This window comes from Momordica charantia (genome assembly GCF_013281855.1).
Source record: "Momordica charantia cultivar OHB3-1 chromosome 10 unlocalized genomic scaffold, Mcharantia_2.0 BLBB01000010.1, whole genome shotgun sequence".
In the NCBI taxonomy this organism is placed as follows: Eukaryota; Viridiplantae; Streptophyta; class Magnoliopsida; order Cucurbitales; family Cucurbitaceae; genus Momordica; species Momordica charantia.
The window spans coordinates 8,317,168-8,341,579 of record NW_028275158.1 but is presented as its reverse complement, the minus strand read 5'-3'; the positions used below and the strand labels follow the sequence as shown (position 1 = coordinate 8,341,579).

Sequence of the window (24,412 nt, the reverse complement as noted above, 5' to 3'; positions counted from 1 at the left end):
TCTACCTACTGCAGTTTTTGATGAGTCTGTTGGTCCATGTCCATTGGGTTCTTCAGTTTCTTCGTCAACTGTTATGCCCACTGTTTTTTATGGTGATGTTTCACCTTTTACCTCTACTGCTCATGCTGACAGCCTTTTAGCTTTTGACTTAACAGCCACACCGTCTGTACCACTGCCCAATGATGTATCAGTTGTACCACAGTCCATTGGTGTACAACAACCTATTGTTGAGCCTATATGTCCAAATGCATCAGTTGTACAGCAGCCCCATGATGTAATAGTTGTTTTTGATGAGGTTTCTCCTTCTCGAGATATTTCGCCAGCTGATATTACCACTTATCAGCATAATGGTGTTGTTGCTCCTCAACATAATGAGCCTCTTCCTACTTTGATCGGTCGACCTCGACGCTCGAGACACCCTCCTTCTTATTTGAAGGACTTTCATTGCAATATGCTACAAGGGTTTTTTCCTAAAGCCACCATGCCTTATTCTTTATAGAATTTCTTGTCTTATGAAAACTTGTCTCCTGACTATCGACACTTTATTCTTAATGTGTCTACAAAGTTTGAGCCTGTTTATTTTCATCAAGCTGTTCAATTTCCACATTGGAGGAAGGCCATGGATGATGAGTTGGCTGCTATGGAGAGGACTAATACATGGTCGGTTGTTACTCTTTCACCTCATCATCATGCTATTGGCTCGAAATGGGTGTATCGTGTTAAATATAAAGCAGATGGCACAGTCGATCGTTACAAAGCCCGCCTTGTTGCCAAAGGGTACAACCAACAAGAAGGTATCGATTTCATTGATACTTTTTCTCCTGTAGCTAAGATTGTGACTGTGAAGGTTTTGTTAACCTTGTCTGCTTCTTATGGTTGGCCCCTTGCCCAAATGGATGTAAATAATGCCTTCTTTAACGGAGATTTATTTGAAAAAGTGTATATGTCTTTACCCCTTGGATATACTCCTCGACAGGGGGAGATCCCTTCCAACACTTCTCTTGTTTGTAAGCTTAATACATCCATCTATGGGTTAAGGCAGGCCTCTCGGCAGTGGTTCACTAAATTTTCGTGTGCTTTACTTTCTCATGGATTTGTTCAGTCTAAAGCAGATTATTCCCTATTTACTAGAGGGCATGGTGATACCTTTGTTGCATTACTAGTCTATGTTGATGATATTATCTTGACTGGGCCTTCACCTAATGTTCTTAATTTGGTTAAAGAAGTATTGAAGTCTCATTTCCAGCTTAAAGACTTGGGCTCAGTAAGATATTTTTTAGGATTGGAGATTTCTCATTCATCTCGTGGTATATCTTTGTCTCAACGAAAGTATTGCCTTCAAATTCTTGAAGACACTGGTTTTCTTGGTGCTCGTTCTGCTGCTTTTCCTATGGATCCACACCTTCGGCTTTCTAAAACTGATGGTGATCCACTTTCTACTAAAGATGCCACTGCTTATCGTCGTTTACTCGGGGCCTATTATACTTACAGATCTCTCGGCCAGACATTTCTTTTACGGTTCATAAATTGAGCCAGTTTCTTCAACAGCCTTGCTCGGGTCATCTAAATGCTGTACATCATTTATTGAGGTACTTAAAAGGCTCTCCTGGTCAAGGTGTTTTATTACACAAATCCTCTTCATTTGGCCTTCGTGCTTTTGTTGATGCTGATTGGGGCTCCTGTGTTGACACACGTCGTTCTGTGACTGGTTTTTGTGTTTTCCTTGGTGATTCCTTGGTTTCTTGGAAATCTAAGAAACAGGCCACTGTTTCTCGCTCATCTGCTGAAGCAGATATCGAGCTTTGGCAGCTGTCACGAGTGAACTTCTTTGGATATGGCAGTTACTCACTGACTTACGTATATCCTTTTCTCCTCCTGCTGTTGTTTACTATGACAATCAAGCTGCTGTCTCTATTGCTTCAAACCCCATGTTTCATGAGCGGACTAAACATATTGAGATTGATTGCCATTTCGTTCGTGACAAAGTTGCTGATGGGTTTCTCAAGCTTCTACTTATTCGTTCAAGTTCCCAGCTAGCTGACATGTTTACTAAGGCTCTTCCCTCATCTACCTTGCGGTTTCTTATGTCTAAGATGGGTGTCTTTGATCTTTACACTCCATCTTGAAGGGGAGTATTAGAGTTATTTTACCCTAGTTTGTTATTAACTCGTGTTAGTTAGTTAGTCGGTTACACAAACTAATGTATTTAATTGTGATGATTTTAATATCACAGGTGTAAGAGAGATTTTTGATTAATAAAAAGTTTTATCTCTCTCTCTTCCACGCGTAATACAGATGAGTTTTTTAAGACTTGTGAATGACAATTTTTTTTAGAACTTATAAAGTTATTTACAAGTAACTCATTTAACATTTTTTTTTTTTTGGCTTTAACATTTTTTCTTAGAAATTGGAGTTTGGTCTGTAGGGTCGGAGCAACTAGGGCTTTCATCAAAGGGTACATGGCCTATTTCAGGTTCACTCGGAGCTTTGCGGCATGGTACTCGTGACCTTGCTGGTGGCTGCCACTACTCACACTTAAATGCCCCTCCTTGAATTTTTCGGTCATGCAATACTTAGCCTCGTAGCTCTGGTACGACCTTCATTTGATTCCGACGTTGAATAATACTGATTATTGTGATGTTTTCCTATTTAGTATTTTTTATTTCTACCACGTCCACATTCTACTTTAGTTATTAAATAGTTGTGGTGTTATAATCAAGGTTTTAAATGTCGATATTGATGGAAATATCGATAAAATGTTGATGTCGATGGATATTTCTGTAAAAGTTAGAAAAATTAAAAAAATCGTAAAAATATTTAAATTAATAAAATAAAATTCCTATTTCTAAATTAGTTAAAAATAATTAATATTAATATTATGTATATATTAGTGACATTTTGTTGATAATTTTCATATTTTATCGATTTTCTTGTACTAGAAATGTCGATTTATCCGTCATGTCGATGTCGAACCCCTCAAAACATGGATATGTCGATGGAAATGTTGACGTGTTGACGTGTCGACAGATATTTAGAACCATAGTTATAACACATAACAAAAAAGCTTATGGGTAGCTTTGATAACGGCTAAATATAATTATCGATTGCCAGAGACTCTCCCCTTCAGCTGCAAATATGGAAGTTCCGAGGCCCTGGTTTCATATAATTAAATTTTCGGCATACAATTTGGAAGAAAGGAAATGGGAAGAATCTTTATTTTTGGTATCATAATTGGATTGCAACAGAGCCTCTATACATAGCTCAACCCATATTTTTTGCTCGGGCGGAAAATAAAACCATAACGGTCTTTGAAGCTTGGCATCACATGGTCTTTGTTCGATAGAGAGCAGTGCACCTGGTCTTCATGTAGGGTTCTTTTTCACAGTCATCCGAAGCCAGAGTTCCAGATAGAATAATTTGGGCAAAATCACCAAGTTTTATCTGTACAGGAAATGAAAAATTTTCTTCTTTAGCAGTATCGTGTTGCTTCCTCCAATCGATCCTTCCCAGTAAAACGCGACGTGTTCGTTTCTTTTTAGAATTTTTGGCACCTCATTTTTCCGAAGTGTTGGGAAATTGATGACTCTAAATAATTTCTCATTCCATAGTTATATCCATCTACCTAAGCAAATCACACACCGCAAGAGAAAAATAGGAAAAGCAATAAACGACACAAGATTTATATTGGTTCACCCTAACAGTTTATGGGCTGCGTCCAGTCTTCCCCTCAGATGCGGGTTCCACTATAATTGAGATTGGATACAAAGTACTCAAAATATCTCACCCCAATATTTGTCCCCTCTAGAGGTCCTAACAAAAGCCTCCTAGTTTCTAAGTATTATAAACACTATACTTAGGTACATGAATGAAAACACTCACAGAATAATCAAGATACAATACCCATAACATGATGATCTTGATCTTCCTAATCTGTGCTGCCAATACTCGAGCCTGCCACTAGAAGCTAGCTGCCAAACACCCCAAAGTCGGCTGATGCAAAAAACCCTACGCTGCTATATTGTGACGGCCCAAAAAAGCCTAAAACGGAACTGCTGCGTATTTATAATCGTCGTTACAGCGCATGGCGCTACGGACGGAAACGAACTCCGCCCACGCCCATCAGGACAGTGCCCTTAGCGCCGCGGGGCTGCTTCCTCGGCCCTCCTGGCCTGCAACGCCCTACTTCACCTATTTTCATCCTTGCTTTGTCCCGACGTGTCCCGTCTTGATCCTGACTCTTCCTTAGCTCGTTTCGACGTTGTTTTGGCTCCACCAATCCCAACACGAAGAAATGTAAATTTTTTATCTGGTGTCTCCTTCACCGTGGCCTTAACATAGCATAAAAGCTTCAGGTCCGCCTTCCCTCCGATGGCTCTCTGTCGACACTAATGTGTCCTTTGCTATCAAAGTGGAGAATCTGTTGACCATCTTTTTCTTCATCGCCCATTTACATCTTCTCTCTGGTACCATCTTTTCCATACCTTCCAAATACAAACCTCCTTTCCCAGATTGATAGATCCATTTATTTGATAGGAAAAAATCTCATACTTCTACCATAGGAATAAGTAGAAAATAACTGAGAAATTTAAAGAAAGCAATAAAATAAAGAAATACAAGAATTAATGTGGAAAAACTCTAAATCAAAGTAAAAACCACGGTACATAAGAAAAAATCTACTATGTGAAAAATTATTACAATCACACAGATTTCTCTCCCCAACCCCAATTAGACAAAATACTCCTTCAAAGTAAATACTGCTCAGTTAACTAGAGCTGGTATATCAGGCTTAAATAATTCAATTGGGATGATTAAAACTCAAGTCCATGAACTCCTTTTATAGTAGTTGGAACACACCTCCTCGTTGTACTTTTCCGACGTGGGACAACTTCTAGCACTTGGAGACCATCCTTGTATGGGACAACTTCCATTCCAATATTTTGTCAAATCCCAACAAATTCTACATTGACAAGATATTGAAAAATTCACAGCTTCTACTGCACTCATTGTCTTCACCGACAATCATAATTCTCAATTCAGAGAACTATAGCCTACTCCACCATAAAAGTAGATCACTTGGAATGTCGTCTTTCAAAATTTTTCTTCTTCGTCGCATGTCGATAAATCCTGCTGAAATTTATGGTACAACTTCTATCTATTTGGCTCACTTGGAAGTTCTTCAGCCATTGATATAACTTCCACCACACACCTTGCATAACTGTCAAACCAATGTCCATGTGTAAACTTGTGGAACCGCTAACATCACATCCTCTATCATGGTAAAGCGGACATAACATGAGGATGATTTCTATCTCTCTTCAAAGGAACTGATCATCTTCTCTCCTAATGAGAGAAACACTGTCAGCATCCGGCTCAGAGCCCTTTGACGAACCGACACTGTTAGGACAATCTTTCTTCACGTGCCCAAACTGTTCGCATCTCCAACAACAAGCTTTCTTTTGCACAGAGTCTTTCTTCTTCTTCCAATTGCTAGTTACCAGTTCTGAATCTTCATGTGAAGTACGCCCTTTCACTCTTCAGCCTTTTTTCTTCTGACAACAGTTTATTAGTAGCCTCGTCAAAGTTCAAAATATCCTTCCCGTACATCAAGATCGGCTTCATGTGTTCATAAGAAGGTGGAAGTGACAAGTGAAGGGATGTGAATCCCGGAGCGGAAGCGGACCTTCGTTCATGATTTTTGAGAAACAAAATCAAAGGTGTGAAGAAGTAAATATAGGGGAAAGTCTTTACCTTTGAAGAACTTTTCTTAACGAATTCCACCCGAACACAACCAAATGATCTTCCGTGCTATCCTCTTGGGTCTCGAGAACACGCTTGTGGGAGCGTTTCTTTGGAACGAAAGGGAGTATTGAGAGAGAGAGCTTGAGAGAGATTGGGAGTTCTACCACTTTGTTATCCCTGTTTTGTGTTTTTTTGAACTGCAAAGGGAAGGGATAACAAAGACAGTGACGTGGGGAGTTACCCCACGTCACTTAACTGACCACTCCCCTGCAATTTTGCAGGGGAGTTTAATATTAATATTAATAATTAATTATATCAAATAATTAACACTTAATTATTTATCACATAAATAGAATCATATTCTACAGCATTTCTCTCGTATAACCTATAGTTCTAATGTACATCTTATGCACATTATTTTTAACGTATAGTTTTAATATGAATCTTATTCATATTAATTTTATTTGAATCTCATTCAAATAATTTCTCTCATAATATATAGTTTTAATTTAGAATTAACTATATATTATAATGTATCAATATACATATAATCCCTTAAGTAATTTGAACAGGTCAAATTCTTCCATAAACTTGATCCTCGTTTTACCCGTTATGAGCTAGCAAGGGAACCTAATGGACCTACAGATCAGAAACTCCAACGATACAAGATTAATCGGTCAAACTCATTGACTGAGTTAATCAACATTCGTTAATTATGGGTCACTCCACTAAAGACCCGCAGTTGCACTCTTCTCATTGCAGAATGTTTTCGTGTCCACGGATATACGACCATTAATGACAAGTCAATCATTCACGAGTGCTCGTAACTGAACTTGGATCAAATTACCGTTTTACCCTTGAGTTACATCTTACTCCTTAAATACAACTGCTCCTCTAATGAACAACCCGGTTATGGTCTGACCAATAACCGGAAGTCCCCTCTCGGGCCAATGAGAGGATGGAGCCCCTTGTTCAAGTCCTGGAGTCAGCATTTAAGAGAACACTCATCTACTCCCCTAAAGTCGGGGAGGACTGAATTCCATCTTGTGAAGTTATGTTACCAGCTCCACACTCGGTCTAGTCCCCAAAATGGTAGGAATATTGAGTCGGCAACTTGGGCCACTCTCACTCATACAGATCAAAGGACGAGCCCTTACGGGCATGAGTCCATAACTCACTCAAGATTGAGATTGAGTTGTTTGGTCATCCTATGAAATAACAATCTGTTAGTCAACAGCGTTACATCTAAAGATTGTCTATTTCGCAATCCGGTCTTATACAAACTCATTGTACAGGATACCCCCACTCGCATGTCTCCACACGAACGACCTGGATATCGAGTCGTTTGTAACATTTACAAAATGGGCCGTATCCATAGTGTTGCCAGGATAAGGTACCCAGCCTTATCCATATACTATAGACCCTTTAGGTTATTCACGTGACATTATCCACTTGTATATCAGGGTATATCAAATATATACCTCGTATATCAATAGTATATCCAATATATCAAATATATGCCCAGTATATATACTGTCTCGATTACATTAAAATAACCTTCGATGTTTAGTTTATTGGATTTTGGACAATGCAATGTTATGAATTCAACAACAAATTTATTGAATAAAAATTTATTGAATATACATTTGTTTTTACACAAAATACAAACTACGAGTTTAGGGAAACACAGCCAACAACAAGATAAGCCTGAGTGTTTTATCTTCGTCATCTATTTTCACTTCGATCGCCTCCAGCTCAAAAATGATGATGATCTGACATTTTGACATTTTCGTACTTTCCTCAATTCACAGTGTGTGAAATTGCTCCTTCAGTTACAGTCGATTTGAGATGCCCTTTGCCTGATACAACGCTCATTCGCAAGAATGTTCTTAGCCAAACCTGTTTGTATCGCGCTTGCAGCCATCAAATCAATTTCAGACTTTACTAGACCGCTATCACCGTAGTTGCCAAAGTTGATCATTCCATCAAATTTCTCCACGCCAATCTTCACTAAACTCATAAAGAATGACATATCTACTTGACACTCCTAATTTTTTATGATGTGGAAGTTCAGATAATGCTGCAACCACAGAGCATACTAAAAAATTAGCTTTGATACCACCAATAAGCAGAAAATAACTAAGAAATACAAGAATTAACGTGAAAAAACTCTCAACTGGAAAACTTCTATGAAATCTCTTTTCAGAGGCATCCAAGTTCAATCTCTTTTATAATTACTCTATAGCTACCATTTCCCTAGGTTTTATTTTTTTTTGTATGTATGTTATTTCTCACCTACCTCTTTATGAAATGGTACTTTTTCTTTAAAAAAAAAAAGAAAAAGAAAACAAATTTCTATGAAAGTTTAAATTAGTACCGAAATGAAACAAGTGGAAGAAACACCCATGAGCCAAATTCAACCACCATTATTAAATCTTCTACCACTAACAAAAATAATAGATTACGGATAGGATCAAACCCAAGTCTCTGATATACACTACTACTTCACTACTACCAAATAAATGAGCTGGTTGAAACATTATTTCTCAACTTATTTTCCTTTTTTAACCTACCAAATCCTTCATTGAGAATGTTACAGCTAAAAAACTTTAAGAAAATCTCTTTTCTAACCTACCAATTCTAATGCTTCTTCTTGGTAACTCCAATCCTCATCAACGCAATATAAGCAACAAGACGATACCCAACAAGCATTACAACCAAGGCAACAACGGTTGTGAGTTTCCTATCAAGACCCACTTGTTTTATGGCTGGAAATTCCCCAATTTCACAGTGGCCTCCATTGCTGGAACATGGATAAGTTTCAGTAGCTTCAAATTGAGACATCAACAGAAGCCTGTAGGAATATGTACCAATGGAAAGGTACTTGGTCCAAGCAACAAACCGAGGCACGTGCTGCACAAAGTACCCCGATGTTAGAAGGAAACATAGCATGAGGACTGATCCCAGTGTGGTGGCTGAAGTTTGGTCCATGACAAGGGCGCCGATGGCCAGCCCGAACCCTTGAGACACCAATACGCTGAGAAGTAGAGAAAATAGAGTTGCGAAGAAGGCCGCGGCGGAGCGTTTGAGGGCCGCCATCCAGTAGATTATGAGGACGAAGACGGTGGGGAGGATGAGCTCCATCGGGAGGTCGCCGGTGGTCCTTGAGAGGAAGTAGGAGGAGAGCCTGTACATTCCGGAGGATCGTTCCTTTGCCAGGATCATGCGTTCTTTTGGGAACATGCTGATGGCTTGTAACAGAGGGAAGAAACCCCAGAAGCTTGATGAGAAGTAAAACAGCCCAATCTGCAAAGGTATTTGAAAATATGTCAGCTGGTTAATTAACACGATCATTGAAAAATTTGTATACCAAGGAGCAAAATTTTACATTATAACTTTTTAGTATATAAATTTTACATTATAACTTTTTAGTATATAGAATATTTTTTAAATTCCAAGTGTAGTCATTTAATTTCAAGTATGGTGACTTTTAATGCATTCCCGAACTTTCAATTTTGTATCTTAAGAGGTCGAAATTTGAAAGTTTAAAGATTTATTACGATACTTTATAAATTTTAAAGATCTATTAGACATAATTCCACAAATTCATGAATGGACTTATACACAACTTTAGAACTTGAGTAATAATTTTACTTAATGTCTTGATTCTGATATCTCTACTCTTTCCCTTAACTGGGGTGCTTTCCTACGGCCTCCATTTTGTATTTTTTTTTTACGTTTCTCACCCCACCTTTAGTGAGATGGTGGGTATTTATTTAGAAAAAAAGCCTCCAAATGTTTTGATTCTGAAAAGTTATGATGGACACTAGAGGAAAAAGGTTTTAAAATCCTAATTCTTTTGAATATATATATATATATATATATATATATATTTTTTTTTTTTTGATAATCCAGGAGTCGGCGATTCTTTGGCTTTTATACCCCTATATCTGGTGGGTATGCACACTATCCCCATACCCATTATATACGTAAAGGGTTATTGTTTGGTGAAGTTGCGTTCCATGTGACTTGAACTCAGGACCTCCATATCTTTTGAATACATTTTGTAATCTAAGATGAACTGAGGGGTTATTGCTCCTGTTTCCTTCTTCACCAATACCTAGTTGTTGGACACTAGAGGAGTACTTCTTTTAGAGGACTCTACCCAAAATTTCCACACTAATTAATGAGAATTGAAATCTTGGTCTTCTTCCTTTATGAAACTTTAGCTGAGACACCATTAACACCATAGCCATACATTTGTAAAGCTGATATATGAAAGCAAAACTTGGAAAGAAAAAAAAACGGGTTTAAAGAGAAAGGAGAGAATATGAGACCTTATCTTGTAAATGGGAATCATCAGACTGCCACCACAAGAGTCCACAGATGAGTGCAACTGCTAAAACCTGCCCAACCTTAAGCCGAGAGAAGGATTCGTGCTTTCTTTCCTTAATTCCTCTCCTCAGCAGCACACAGAACTGTTGCCACCAAGTTGTGGACCAACGCCCCAACCCCTTGTCTTCTGCCCCATGATCTTCCAACAAATGCTCATCACTTTGTTGTACATCCAACTCCAACTTCTCCGCAATGTGGCTCTTGTAAGATGCTATAAGTTTCTGCTTAACCATGGCTGCTTCCTCCTCTGGATCATTCATTGACAAACCTACAATAGCTCACCAAAATTAATAACTACTTTAGTGTTTGGAATAGCTTTAAAGTGATTATTTTACATGGTTAGAAGTAAATTTTTCTTTCATGTTTGGTAATAAATAAAAAAATGCTTTTGGAATTTAAAAATATTTTTCTAAGAAACACTTGAAAGGTTGTATCAATCTCCAAAAATTGATTGATGAAGAATCTCTCTCAAATTACTTTGTAGAAATTTGGCATTTGTCGAATTAGGGATGTAGTGTAACCAAAACTAAAATCAGTTTTAAGATGCAATCAAATTACAAACTCACTCTAAAACTAAAATCAATTTTAAGATGCAATCAAATACAAACTAAAAAAGTGAGACAAATCAGAATGTTTACTGATTACAAACTCTCCGCTCCCCGTTGGTAATGTACTCAAGGGGTTTTTATGAGTGAAACTAAATCATAAGAGAAGACTGGATAATCGTTTAATTTTACCCATACAAAAACACTCCCAAATAAGTCTCATGCATAATATTATTAGTGTATAGTCCAATAATATAACTTTTAGGTTTTCTTTTTTTTTTTTTCAATTCAATAATCATTAATTTGCATGATTGAACCCAAGAGACTGGTTAAGTAAACTCCCATTAACAAAACACAAAACTGATTGTTTCCTTAATATGCAAGATTTCATCTTGAAAGAATTTGATACAAAAAAAGAAAATAGACAAATCAGTAACATACCATTGGCAAGATCCAGCAGAAAATCCGAAGGGTTCATAGGCACAGATGGAGAATACCCAATACTCGAGAAATAATCCATAGCCTCCGATCCCTTCCCAAAGTATATAGTGTTCCCTTCTGAAAGCAACAAGATCTTATGAAACATATAGAACAGCCGACTCGACGGCTGATGGATCGTCATCACCACCGTCCTCCCGCTGTTCGCCACCTCCCACAGCGTCGAAACAATCCTCTGCGCCGTGGTCGAGTCGAGCCCGGAAGTGGGCTCGTCCAAGAACAGCAAACTAGGGTTTATAAGCATCTCTTGCCCAATGCTCACTCTTTTTCTCTCCCCTCCAGAAACCCCTCTCAATGTTTGGCCTCCCACGACGCCGTTTTTGCACTTGCTCAGCCCCAGCTGGGAGATCACTGCCTCCGCCTGAGCCACTTTCTGTTGTTTGGTTAGAGTATTGGGCAGCCTTAGAAGCGCAGTGAAGACTAGGGTTTCGGTGACGGTCAGGTGGGGGAGGAGAATGTCATCTTGAGTAACGAAACCGATGTTGCGCTTCATCTTATTGGAGAAAGGCTTCCCGTTGTAGGCTATGGTCCCGACCAGCCGTCCGCCGAGTCGACCGCCCAACGCCGTGAGGAGTGTGGTTTTGCCGGACCCTGACGGACCCAACATGGCCAGCATCTCCCCAGGACGGACCACGCCGGTTATTCCTTTCAATATCGTTCTCTCTTCCGAATTGTTGGCCTTCTTTGGAATCAAGAACCCTGCTTTTTTGGGTTTGATCTTGTAATTTACGTTGTGAAACTGCATCAGATTAAAGAGTAATCAAAGACCCACAAAACAAAATTGAAAAAAGAATTGAGTTATGTATTGAAAATGATCCATTTGATAATTACCATCAACGTGAGAGGGCGATTTGCCTTGGTGAAAAAGGCAGCGGCTTCGGATGGATCCGTCGTGTTGTTGGTCTGAGCTGCCTCAATGTCTGCCATTTTTGTGCTCTTTTTTCTTTTTTTCTCTCTCACGCAGTGATAAAAAGAAATCGATGGGAGGAATAACAGGGAGGAGCTGGTTATTTTGTCTTGTTTCAACAACTTCGTTGGGAAGTGGAAAAAAAGTGTGAGTAAGTAACACAAAGAGAGGATTTCGACGAAGAAAACTAGAAGAGAGAGTGTTTGTTTTTTTTTTCAGGATTTTGAATTGAAGATCTCTGTGGATCTTTCTCAACAAACTCTGCAGTTTTTCTTTCCTGAGATTATGGTCACCAGTTTTTTGCTTCCGTTTTTGTTTTGATCTCTGATTTTCCATTTTGTTTTTCGTAGCTAGGTTTCGTTTTGTTGTTGTTACTTTTTTTTTTTTAAATAAAATTTGATGGAAGGAGAATTTATTATGCCACATATGAAAAAGAGAATGATCCTGAAAATAAGGACACCCACACAATTTGAGGGCGCTGCATATGCAAGACGTAGATGAACATCAAAAAGCAGTGGTTGAAGAAAGGCCTCCTTGTGACGAACAACACTTGGAGACTCTTTGAAATCCAAATAACGCATTGGTCAACTGATTCAACTTTCTTTCTACAGATTGGGTACAAAGGTGAGACGTCTACCCTTCCTCTTTAGATTTTTTTTTTGTTTTTTTTTTCTCCATGTGATGTTGTTCATCTTAATCTTAGCGGGTGAATTTGATGGTGCGTGGCTCGGATGCAGGGTATTGAAGTCCAAAGTAGTTGCAAAACAAGGTTGGCACTCTGACTCTCTAGTCAGTACACAATCCTGTACTCCGATCTAATTCTATAGAGAAAAATAGTTTCACGTACGTTACATAGGAGGTGAGAATCTCTATTTATAGAGATAAGCTCAGACTTACCGCACTTCAACGGCTCTCCGACCGCCCGGGAAATGCGGCCTGTTGTATCCTCTTGTCTTTGTCTCTGAAAGTGCTCTTCAAGGTTGACTTGTACCTATTGAAAGTTGGCCGAAGGTAATTCGTATAGCTCAACCCGACTTGTCGTGTTGAGAGTTGTATCAAGTCGAAAGATGTGGTTGAGTCTTCTTATTGTTCTTACGATGATGGCACGTGGCAGGCGATAAAAGAAAAAACTTGCCTCTTTAAAGTGAGAAACTTTCTCTTTAATATCATTAAATATTTTACAACTCATTATATTTTTATATTTTTTTTAATTTTTGCATTTCTCTCTTATTTGTCAAAAGGAGAAAGTTGCTCTAAGTTTATGGAGCCAAATTCATGTAGTAGAAAATTTTGGAATGACATCAGACACTTTTGGTCCTGTTATACATTTTGTAATCTTTAAGATACATATAGCAGAGTAAGTGTAGTCAAACGAGTAAGCATGCATGGCTGAGCAAAAATGTAGTCATACATATACAAAACCACATTTACATGGTGCATTGGAAAATCAACCTGGTATACGGCATCTATTGGTTTGAAAACGATTTATAGAATAGCGATTAAATCACAATCATTCTAAATTTGCGTCTCACAATCTTTTAACAATTAGATCATAATTCAATAATCAAAAAACATTTTCAAGTTGACAAGTGCTTGCAAATGATATGAAGTAACTTGAAATTTGTCAATGGTTTAAAAACGATGCAATTTATAGGGATGTTCAAGGAACCCGACAGGTTGGGTTGGGTTGAATCTAATATTGGGTTGGGTTGAGTTGGATAAATCTCCGAACCCGACAGGGATGGGTTGGGTCTCGGGTTGACCATTCAAAATCTCGGGTTGACCCGACCCAACCCGATATCTTGTATTTTTTTAATATATATATATTAGTAATATTACATATATATATATAATAATTATTAATTAAAATCTTACTTTCCGTGGTAATCTCCCTTTCCATTTAGATTCCAGGGTTTCATCATTTCCATCCTTATCCTTCTCTCTCTAATCTCTTCATCTGTTTCTCATATTTCTCATTTTCTCTCTAATCTCTCCTCCCCGCCGCCGCCTCATCTCCACCCGCCGCTGTTGCCGCTCCACCTCTTTCTGCCGCCGCCGCCTCTCCTTAATTTCGAAGTAGGTAAATTTGCATCTTTAGTTTTCTGTTTTTTTTTGTTTTCTCTTTTGCTTTATATTTCATTATATTTCTGAATAAATAGCAAAAAAAAAAAAAAGAAAAAACAACCCGACGACCCAACCCGAAATTTTTGGGTTGGGTTGGCGAGCATTTTTCAACCCGTCGGGTTGGGTCGTCAGAGTTGTTTTTTTTTCTTAGATAACTGTTTGAAACCAAACCTACCTATAAAGTTTTCATTTATTTGAATCCAACCCAACCCAAATCGTATGAATTTAGTTGCGTTGATCGAGGTTTGTTGGTTCATCGAGATTTTTTAGCACCCTTATCCACACAATACACCTTTATGGTTTGTTTGGTTCAAGGTTTCAAAAAGGATGTCTGTGATTAAGATACATGGGATTAAGATATCGGGGAATGAGATATCTGGAAAACAAAGATAACTGTATTTGGTGGTATATATGTTTGGGATTAAGATATCTGACATTAAGATGTTTGAAAATAAATTATATATATGTTTATTTTGTGTGATTACTCTAGAAATATGCATTTTATGTTGATTAAAACAAATCAAATCTAGAAATTAATAATATAAATTAAATTATTTTATATTAGCATTCTAAATTTTAAATTAAATAATTTAGCTATTGAAATTTTAGCACAATAATGAATTGATATAATTAATATTAAATGTTATTTAACTAAAATTCAATATATACATATTTAGTAAAATGATATATTTGTATAAAAGTTTAAAATCAATCAAAATTAACTCCCAATAATTAATTTATCTTTATTAATTTAAAAGAATTATTATTTTAAGAGATTGTGTTTTAATTTAAGTTTCACGCTTTAATAAATATACTATTAATAATATATATCTAAGTTGATGTAGCGTTGATTTTATTTAACAATCAATCTTAATAATTATCATTTCATGTGTTTAAAAAAATTAATCATTTTCATCTTATTAATTACATCAGTTAATTACATTTTTTTTAGAAAAAAATAAGTATAGACTTTAATAAATCAATTTATTACAATAAAATAAGTAATTTAGTATATTATTGATAACATTTTAATGTTATTTTATTAATTATAAATTTAATTTAAATATTTTAACTCATGTTAATTAATTGATTGGAATAAAATAAAGTAAATAATTACATTTAAAAATAATTTATTTAGAAGAAGAGGGATAAAGGGTGGTTTGGTTGAAGGGTTTAAGAGGGGGAACGAGTTTGGGCATATAAACCCTATGTTTGATTGGAGATTTGAAATGATACATTTGAAAAAACTCTAAACAAGAGGCATAGTTATCCTGCAAAAGTGTGGGTTTTCTCTTTAACCATTCTCTCTCCAAAAAAATCCTCCCTCTCCTCTCCCTCTTCATCTGCCTTCTTTTTTCGTTTTCGTTTTTGCTATTTGTATTTTTGGTTGTGCCTTCTTTTTTTTTTTCATTTTTTTATACTATTTATTTTTTTCCTTCTGCTTTGTTATCATATTTTATTTTCGTTTTTTTTTCTCAATTAGTTATTTATTCTTTTAATTTCGATAAAAACTTAAATTTCTTTTCTACCCTTAAATCAAGGTTGCAAATTAACTCTATCCCTTAAAAAAGTTAAAATAAAATTTTAGAACTAGAAAGTTGAAGAGTTGAAGTCTGTTTTCTTTATACAAAAAAAATTTGTTTAGAGTTATTTTTTTTAATAACTTAACTTAATAAAAATAAATTAACTACCAATTATTTATTTAAAATTATCTTAGATAAATTAATGGTTGAGAGTTGATTTTGATTAATTTTCAAATAAGTCTGATATCATTCCCTTCAACAATAAGTATATTAATAATTTATTCCTATAAAATTCTATTAACATTTCCCTACACAACCAAACACAATTATCTTTAATTCCCATACAACTTAATCACAGACATCTTAATCTGCATCTTAACCTTCAACCAAAAGAGTCTGTTACAAAACCCATGGACAAATCCATGAAACTGGGAAAGAAAAGAAAACCCTTGTCCATGGAAAACTGTATTTATTATTTTTGTTTTTTGAAGGACTAAGATTTAGTATGAAATATTTTTACTCAGTTCATATTTCATATTGTTACTGTACTTGTACAATCAAGAAAAAAAATTGTTATTGTACGTTGATGCGTGGATTTTGACCCTCTGGTTCTTCTTCTCGCACACACCTAACTTGATGATAAGGGAACCAATACCTGCAAAACCAAACCGATCTAAACCGGTGTGATCTTAGTCACACGGGTTCCGATGCCTAAGTTAGCGAGGGAGAGTTGAGAAAATAGTGAGCTAGGGATATGTCACTTGCCTCTCTAGGGTTAGGCTGCACTACTATTTATAGCTGTGAGGGTGGTTCTAGAACCTTCTTGTAGTTGATCCCTAATCCGAATTTGCAAGGCCCAATGATCGGCCTCAACCCCGAATAGGTGTGTTTAACCTCCTGATGTAGATCCGAGCGAAGGAGGCCCACATGGTATTTGGCTCGAAGGCGATTGTTTAAAAGTAGGCGCCTCGACATCGAGGAGGTCTCGGCGTCGAGTCGGCGCCAAGGTGCCGTGAGAACGAAGTAGGCGCCATGACGGCCTCGATGCCATGACGGCCTCGACGCTAGGTCGTCCTTTGGGCCAGCCCATTACGTCGCAGGCTGGTCTTCCCCAGTCGATGATCTCGGGCTTCAATTTCTTGTCTCGTTTTGGGTCGTTTTCGTTCTCTATAACAATGACCCCCACTCTCAAAATAGAAGACGAATAATTGCGTCAAGATCTTTGTTTTGAGAGTACCTGTCGCTTGTCGTTACCGCGAGATCATTCTATAGTCTCATTTATATATATATATATATATATTAGTGGCTAATAATGTCAAGGTTTCTAACACACAGAGCTTCTACCAAAAGCTTTTGACCCAATTTTGGATTTTAGCTGCTTGGTTTCTGTCATTGGTTTTGTGCCTTGAACTTGTCGATACTATTCATGATTTGGAAGTTTTTTCCAATTTTTCGTTGGTCATAATCAAGTCTCCTGAGCCTGGTTTTATTCTCATCTTGGTTTAAACCATTTATTTTTGGCATTAGGATCTAACTTTAACAAAACTAATGTCGATACCTTTGGATTTCTAACTTGCCTGGCTTTTTATGCTAAACAGTTTTATATCCTGTATTTTTTTGCTTTTAGTTTTGACCATGCTGAGCCGTTACTGGTTTTTTGCCTGTTTGGCTTACTTCTAGGTCTGTCCCAATTTCGAGTTTCTTGATTGGTCGTAGATATGTAGATCTACGATGCCCCCTGCTTAAGAAATTTATTTCAACATGAACATTATAAAAACTCAAGTATCACGTCGAATGTCGAAAACTTTATTAGTAGAAAGATCGTCCTGTCGAAGATTTGGTTACAATAACCTTAGTTGGTCAAAGTAATGGAAAAACATAAAAATGTCTAGAAATATGTCGAACTAATGGTAGTATCTTTTGAGGTGCTGAGCATGCCATGGGTGTAGTAAGACTTCCCCCGTTGGTCTTCTAGAGCATAAGTGCCTGTTCGAACCATTTTAGTGACTTTGTATGGGCCCTTCCATGGTGGCCCGAATGCCCCGCTAGTTGAATCTTTCGTATTATGCATAATCTTTCTTAGCACTAAATCACCCTCCTTAAAGTCACGCTTCTTAACCTTCGAGTTGTAGTATCGAGCTATACGATTTTTGTACTCAGCCGTTTGTAGTCGTGCTGTTTATCGATATTCTTCTAATAGGTCGAGGCTGAGCTGCACGGACTCATTGTTGTCGGATAGACTGAACTGCTCTACCCTTGGGAAAGGGAGACCAACTTCCACTGGCACCACTACTTCAGAGCCAAATGACAGTGAAAACGACGTTTCTCCCATCGAAGTACAAGGTCTTGTTCTGTAGGCCCATAATGCATTGGGAAGTTCCTCTGTCCACAACCCTTTGAGCTTGTATAATCTGGTTTTCAGAGTTCTCTTGATGATTTTGTTGATTGCCTCGACTTGCCAATTATCTTGCAGATGTGCTGGCGAGAAACAGATGTGCTTAATGCCCAACTCTTTGCAAAATTCTCGAAAGGCAGCATTGTCGATCTGCTTCCCATTATCACTGATAATGGTGTAGGGTATTCCAAAGCGGCAAATTATATTCTTCCAGATAAAGTCGGTGACCTTTTTCTCAGTAATTGTAGTTAGAGCTTTGGCTTCCCATTTAGCAAAATAGTCGGGTGCCACCACTACAAATTTGGTCTGACCCTTTCCTAGTGGGAGAGGACCTATAAGGTCTATTCCCCACTGAGCAAAGGGCAAGGACTTATTATGCTCGTTAGAGGCTCTGGCGGTTGCCTAGGTACTGTTGCAAACCGTTGGCATTTGTCGCATTTTTTGGTGAATTGCTTCGTGTCATTCAGCACAGTCGGCCAGTAGTGCCCTTGTCGAACTATTTTGTGACTTAGGGATCGTGCTGCAAACGCCCTCATGTATCTCTCTCATGACGTAGTCAGTTTCGTCGGGCGTTAGGCATTTTAAACGTGGCAATGAGTAGCCTTTTTTGTACAGATTGTCTTCTTTAAGTACGTATCTGGCTGCTCTTCGTTGTAGCTGTTGGGCCACTATCTTTTCAGTAGGCAGAATTCCGTCTCTCAAATATTTAATCAAATGGTTCATCTAGTTTTCTCCTGGTTGCCCTTGTTCGTCGATATCCATTGATTCCTAAGCTTTTATGCTTGGCTCGGGTAGAATCTCGATTGGTACAATTCTTCCTAAGTTGGTTTTATAAGCAGCAGACAGTCGAGCTAACGCATCGGCATTGACGTTTTGAGCACGTGGAATTTGTCGAATCCCATATTTTGAGAATTGGTTGAGCTGGTTTTTTACCTGAGAAAGGTATTTCGCCATTCGCGGTTCTCTAGCCTGGAACTCCTCTTTCACCTGACTTACAATCAGTTGTGAATCGCTGAGTATCAGTATGTTCCTGACTCCAACGTATCTAGCCACCTTTAGTCCTGCTAGCAGAGCTTCATACTCGGCTTCGTTGTTGGATGCATGAAAACTGAACCGCAGTGCATATTCGAATTTCTCTCTATGTGGAGAGACCAGTAGAAATCCTGCCCCGAAGGACCCATCTACGTAGAGTGTCCAGGGTTGCTCTTCCTCAACCAATTGTGGGTCGATACTATATACTTGAGGTTCTGTTGGGGTCAATTCTGTTATGAAGTCTGCCACAGCTTGCCCTTTCATGGCAGTTCTCGAATCATAGTGCATGTCGTACTCGTTGAGCTCCACAGCCCACTTCACTAGTAGCCCAGAAGTGTCTGGCCTTTGCATAATCTATCACAAGGGAAAGTTGGTGAGGATGGTTATTTTGTGAACTTGGAAATACGGACGTAGTCTCCGAGCAGAAGTGACCAGTGCTAACGCCAATTTCTCCATTTGCAGGTATCTAAACTCTGCATCTTCCATCGCTTTGCTTATATAGTAGATTGGAGACTGTCGCCCATCTTCTTCCTTTATCAACGCTGAACTTACTGCAGTGTCGGACACAACTAAGTATAAGTAGAGTTCATCACCCCTGATTGGTTTTGAGAGGAGTGGGGCTGCCCCCAGGTACTGCTTAAGATCGTTAAAGGCAGCTTCACAATGTTTTGTCCATTCAAATTGTCCTTTCTTCCTCAGGATTTTGAAGAACAACAGACACTTGTCAGTTGAACGACTAAAGAATCTGTTGAGTGCTGCTATCTTTCCGTTGAGTCCCTGTAGTTGCTTCAGATTTCTGAACGGATCCATCTCTAGGACAACTTTGATCTTATCTGGATTGACTTCAATTCCCCTTTGGTGTACTAAAACTCTCAGGAACTTGCCCGAAGTCACTCCAAACTTGCACTTGGTAGGATTCAACTTCATCTTTTATTTTCACAAAACGTCGAATAATTCTGCCAAATCTTCCTTGTGTCACTTGTTCTTTCGACTCTTTACCAGCATGTCGTCCACATAGACTTCCATATTTTTGCCGATCAAGGCTACAAACATCTGATTCACCATTCATTGGTAGGTCGCACCTGCATTCTTCAATCCGAACGACATTACCGTGTAGCAGTATAAACCTTAACTCGTGACAAAAGAGGTTTTCTCTTGATCCGGTATATGCATCTTGATTTCATTATATCCGGAGTAGGCATCCATGAAACTCAATCTTTCATGCCCTACAGTAGCATCAACCAGTTGATCTATTCAAGGCAAAGAAAAAAAAATCCTTTGGACAGGCCTTATTTAGGTTTGTGAAGTCAATGCACATTTTCCATTTGCTGTTCGGCTTCTTTATCAGCAATACGTTGGATATTCACAGGGGATAATGTACTTCCCGAATGAAGCCTGCTTTCAGTAGCTCTTCCACCTGTTCAGCTACAATCTTGTTCCTTTCTTGGTTGAACGCGCGATGCTTTTGTTTCACTGGCTTACAGCTCTCATCGACCTTGAGTCAATGTATCATGACTCTTCGATCGATTCCTAGCACATCCTCATGTGACCACGCGAACACGTCTGCATTGCTTCTGAGGAAGTTTATAAGGCTTTCTCTTTCCTCATTCCCCAACCTGGTTCCAATGTTGACTCGTCGATCTTCATCTGTCAGAGGGACAGTTTCTACCTCCTCAGCCGGTTCTGTCTTGTCATGGGTGGTCGAATTAAGTTGATGACCAGGGCTCGGTTTTGCCTCACCCGTGGGGTCGGTCGCTTTATTCAGGATCGAAGTTGGTTCTCCCCTGTCGAGGGTGGTCGGATTAAGTCGATGGTTGGGGATCGGTTTTGCCTCACCCGAGTGATCGGCCGCTTAATTCAGGCTCTTCTTTTCGAAACATTGATGGCTCTCACCAGGATCCATGTCGCCTTTTGGATCGGGATTTCACCTTGGATCGAGATTTCGCCTCGGATCGACAAAGCTTGCTTTGATGTATCATTCCCCATAGACGGCGCCAATTGTTGATGCGTGGATTTTGACCCTCTGGTTCTTCTTCTTGCACACACCTAACTTGATGATAAGAGAACCAATACCTGTAAAACCAAACCGATCTAAACCGGTGTGACCTTAGTCACAGGGGGTCCAATGTCTAAGTTAACGAGGGAGAGTTCAGAAAATAGTGAGCTAGGAATATGTCACTTGCCTCTTCGGGGTTAGGCGGCACTACTATTTATAGCTGTGAGGGTGGTTCCAAAACCTTCTTGTAGTTGAGCCCTAATTTGTATTTGCGAGGCCCAATGATCGGCCTCGGCCCCGAATCGGTGTGTTTAACCTCCTGATGTAGATTCAAGCGAAGGAGGCCCACATGGTAATTGGTCCGAAGGCGATTGTTAAGAAGTAGGCACCTCGGCACCGAGGAGGTCTCGGTGCCGAGTCGGCGCCAAGGCGCCGTAAGGGCGAAGTAGGCGCCTCGGCGCTGAGTTAGGGTCGGCGCCATGATGGCCTCGGCGCTAGGTCGTCCTTTGGGCCAGCCCGTTACGTCGCGGGCTGGTCTTCCTCAATCGATGATCTCGAGCTTTAATTTCTTGTGTCGTTTCGGGTCGTTTTTGTTCTCTATAACATTGTACTTCTTGACTTTTCCATCTACATTTTATTCAATTTTCCATCTCTGTTTTTCATCTGTTTCCCTTTTCTGACTTCTGTTTAAATTTGTTAATATAAATATATTTCTTTCTTTTTCATCATTTCAAGTTTCGTGTCCCTCTGTTTTCTACTTATTCTTTTATTTTGAAAATTCGGTTATTGTTGTATTTTTTTTTTCATTTTGTGATAAACTGCTTGGGGACTAATAAAATTTTAGGAAAAACATTTTTGTAATCAAATTAACATAAATTTCTTTGATGATACCGAAGATATCAAGTCCCATGCCACATGGTGGTGGAAATCATGGGGAAAAACCAGAAAAGTTTAATGACAATAACTTCAAACGTTGGCAACAAAAGATGTTGTTCTATCTTACAACGTTGAGTCTGGCATGATTTTTCAAAGAAGATGCTCATATTCTAGATGAAGAAGAGACCAACAAAGAAAGTTGCTTGCACTCGACGCATGGAAACATACAGAATATTTATGCAGGAACTATATTTTGAATGGGCTGGACAATACACTCTACAACGTTTATGGTGGGTTGATTCTGAAAATACCAAGACCCATACCACATGTAGTGGAAATCATGGGGAAAAACCTGAGAAGTTTAATGGCAATGACTTCAAACTTTGGCAACAAAAAATGTTGTTCTATCTTACAACGTTGAGTCTGGCGAGATTTCTCAAAGAAGATGCTCATGTTCTAGATGAAGGAGAGACCAACAAAGAAAGTTGCTTGCACTTGATGCATGGAAAGATGCAAAATATTTATGCAGGAACTATATTTTGAACGGGCTGGACAATACACTCTACAATGTTTATAGTGGGGTTGATTCGGCCAAAAGTCTTTGGGAATTGTTAGAGAAGAAATACAAAACGGAAGATGCTGGATCAAAGAAATTTATAGTCGGAAAATTTTTGGACTATAAAATGGTTGATTCCAGAACCGTGACAAGCCAGATTCAAGAACTTCAAGTTATTCTACATGAGATGCATGCTGAAAAAATGTTTGTTAATGAATCTTTCCAAGGTTGCTTCAATAATTGAGAAGTTATCGCCATCATGGAGAGACTTCAAAAATTATCTCAAACATAAGCGCAAAGAGATTAAACTAGAAGAACTAGTTGTTCGGTTAAGAATCGAGAAAGATAACCGAAACCTGAGATGGAAAATGGAGGCAATGATCCTATGCCAATTTTGTAGAAGGATCTTCCAAGGCCAATAATAAGAAAATGAAGTTTTCTAGGGCTAGTCCAAGTCAGCCACATAACAAAAGGCATGAAGTTCAATGACAATTTAGCCACACAAGAAATGGCATGAAGTTTAATGACAATTGATACAATCGTGAAAAACCTGGACATCGGTCCAAGGACTACCGAAAGCCAAAGTATTTTCAAAAGAAGAAATCAAATGCTCAAGCACATGTAATAGAAATGAATAATCTTTCTGATGGAGTTGCTAACGTTGATTTATCTGTTATAGTGTCGAATGTAATTTGGTAGGCAATACCAAGGAATGGTGGGTAGAGACTAGAGCCACTCGTCATATATGTGCAAATAAGTGGATGTTCCCTACTTATACACCAACAAGAAATGAAGAACAACTTTACATGGGTAATTCTTCAAGTTCCAAACTTGAGGGACAAGGAAAAATGGTGCTGAAAATGACTTTTGGCAAAAAAATGATTCTTAATTAAGGTCTTCATGTTCTAGATATTCGCAAGAACTTAGTGTCGATTCTCTGCTTAGCAAAAATGGGTTCAAATTGGTCTTTGTTTCTGATAAGTTTGTACTTAGTAAGCATGATGTTCATGTGTTGAAGGGGTACTTAAGTGATGGTCTGTTCAAGATAAATGTAATGACTATTGTACCCAAGTCCCCTACTATTAACATTATTCTAAATTTCACTCGACACATCAACACGTCGACATGTCAACGTGTTGATGGTTTCGACATCGACATGGGGGAAGAAAGTCGTTTTTCTCCTACGTCGTTGACGTGTCGAGGATGTGTCGACGAAAATGTCACTCGAGATTTAAAAAAAAAAATTCTTGCAATCTGGTTTGATTATTTTATCTTCTTCCTACAACATATTGATATTATTGTCCTTTTCTTTTTCTTTCTTCCACGAGTGAAGCAATTTCGAAGGAATTGTGGGAGATGAAAAATGTTGCAGAAAAACGAGTAAAACAAGCTTGCAATTTGAAATAAACTAGAAAGGAGATGAAGTTGCTACATAGGGAACTTGAACGATTAGAAAATTTCATAACTTAGCTGCAATCCCAAAAATAATTTACCTTGAAGAACTAAACGACCTTCCTGAAATCAGAGTAAAAATAGACTCCTTGACTGGAGAACAAGAAAATAGGCTCCTCCATCACGTTATAGGCCTTCTTCAACAAGGATAACACTCTAAATCTCTCTAACAGTTATGTGAATTGAATCTCAATTCTCCACTATTTATCGAGATAAGATCTGATAGAATTTGGATAAAGATCCACCGTATTCTATTAGGAATAGGAAATTGGTTAGAGACGTGTTTTTCTTTTTTAAATTAATCCATAAATTAGTCTAAAATTTATAATTGAATTAAGAAAAACAATATCTGTGTCAGTATTTAGTCTTTAATT

General features: G+C 38.2%; 2 protein-coding genes across 3 annotated transcripts; both read right to left on the bottom strand.

Moving 5' to 3' along the window:
- Positions 1 to 8,207: 8,207 nt before the first annotated feature.
- LOC111012802 (ABC transporter G family member 9) lies at positions 8,208 to 24,205 on the bottom strand. 2 transcript variants are annotated; one of them, XM_088119273.1, is made up of 5 exons: positions 24,080 to 24,205; positions 12,009 to 12,206; positions 11,121 to 11,916; positions 10,077 to 10,402; positions 8,208 to 9,045 (listed from the first exon to the last, which is right to left on the bottom strand). In XM_088119273.1, exons 2-5 carry the CDS (start codon positions 12,102 to 12,104, stop codon positions 8,380 to 8,382), a joined length of 1,884 nt encoding a protein of 627 aa, XP_087975399.1. In that variant the 5' UTR covers positions 12,105 to 12,206; positions 24,080 to 24,205; the 3' UTR covers positions 8,208 to 8,379. The 2 variants fall into 2 exon arrangements, with proteins under 2 accessions (XP_087975399.1, XP_022142763.1); XM_022287071.2 differs by lacking the exon at positions 24,080 to 24,205 and having other exon boundaries at positions 12,009 to 14,794.
- On the bottom strand, positions 17,911 to 20,085 carry LOC148208483 (uncharacterized). Its single transcript, XM_088118768.1, has 3 exons — positions 19,591 to 20,085; positions 19,060 to 19,512; positions 17,911 to 18,477 (listed from the first exon to the last, which is right to left on the bottom strand). The coding sequence occupies exons 1-3, from the start codon at positions 20,083 to 20,085 to the stop codon at positions 17,911 to 17,913; spliced, it is 1,515 nt and encodes a 504-aa protein (XP_087974894.1).
- Positions 24,206 to 24,412: the final 207 nt, after the last annotated feature.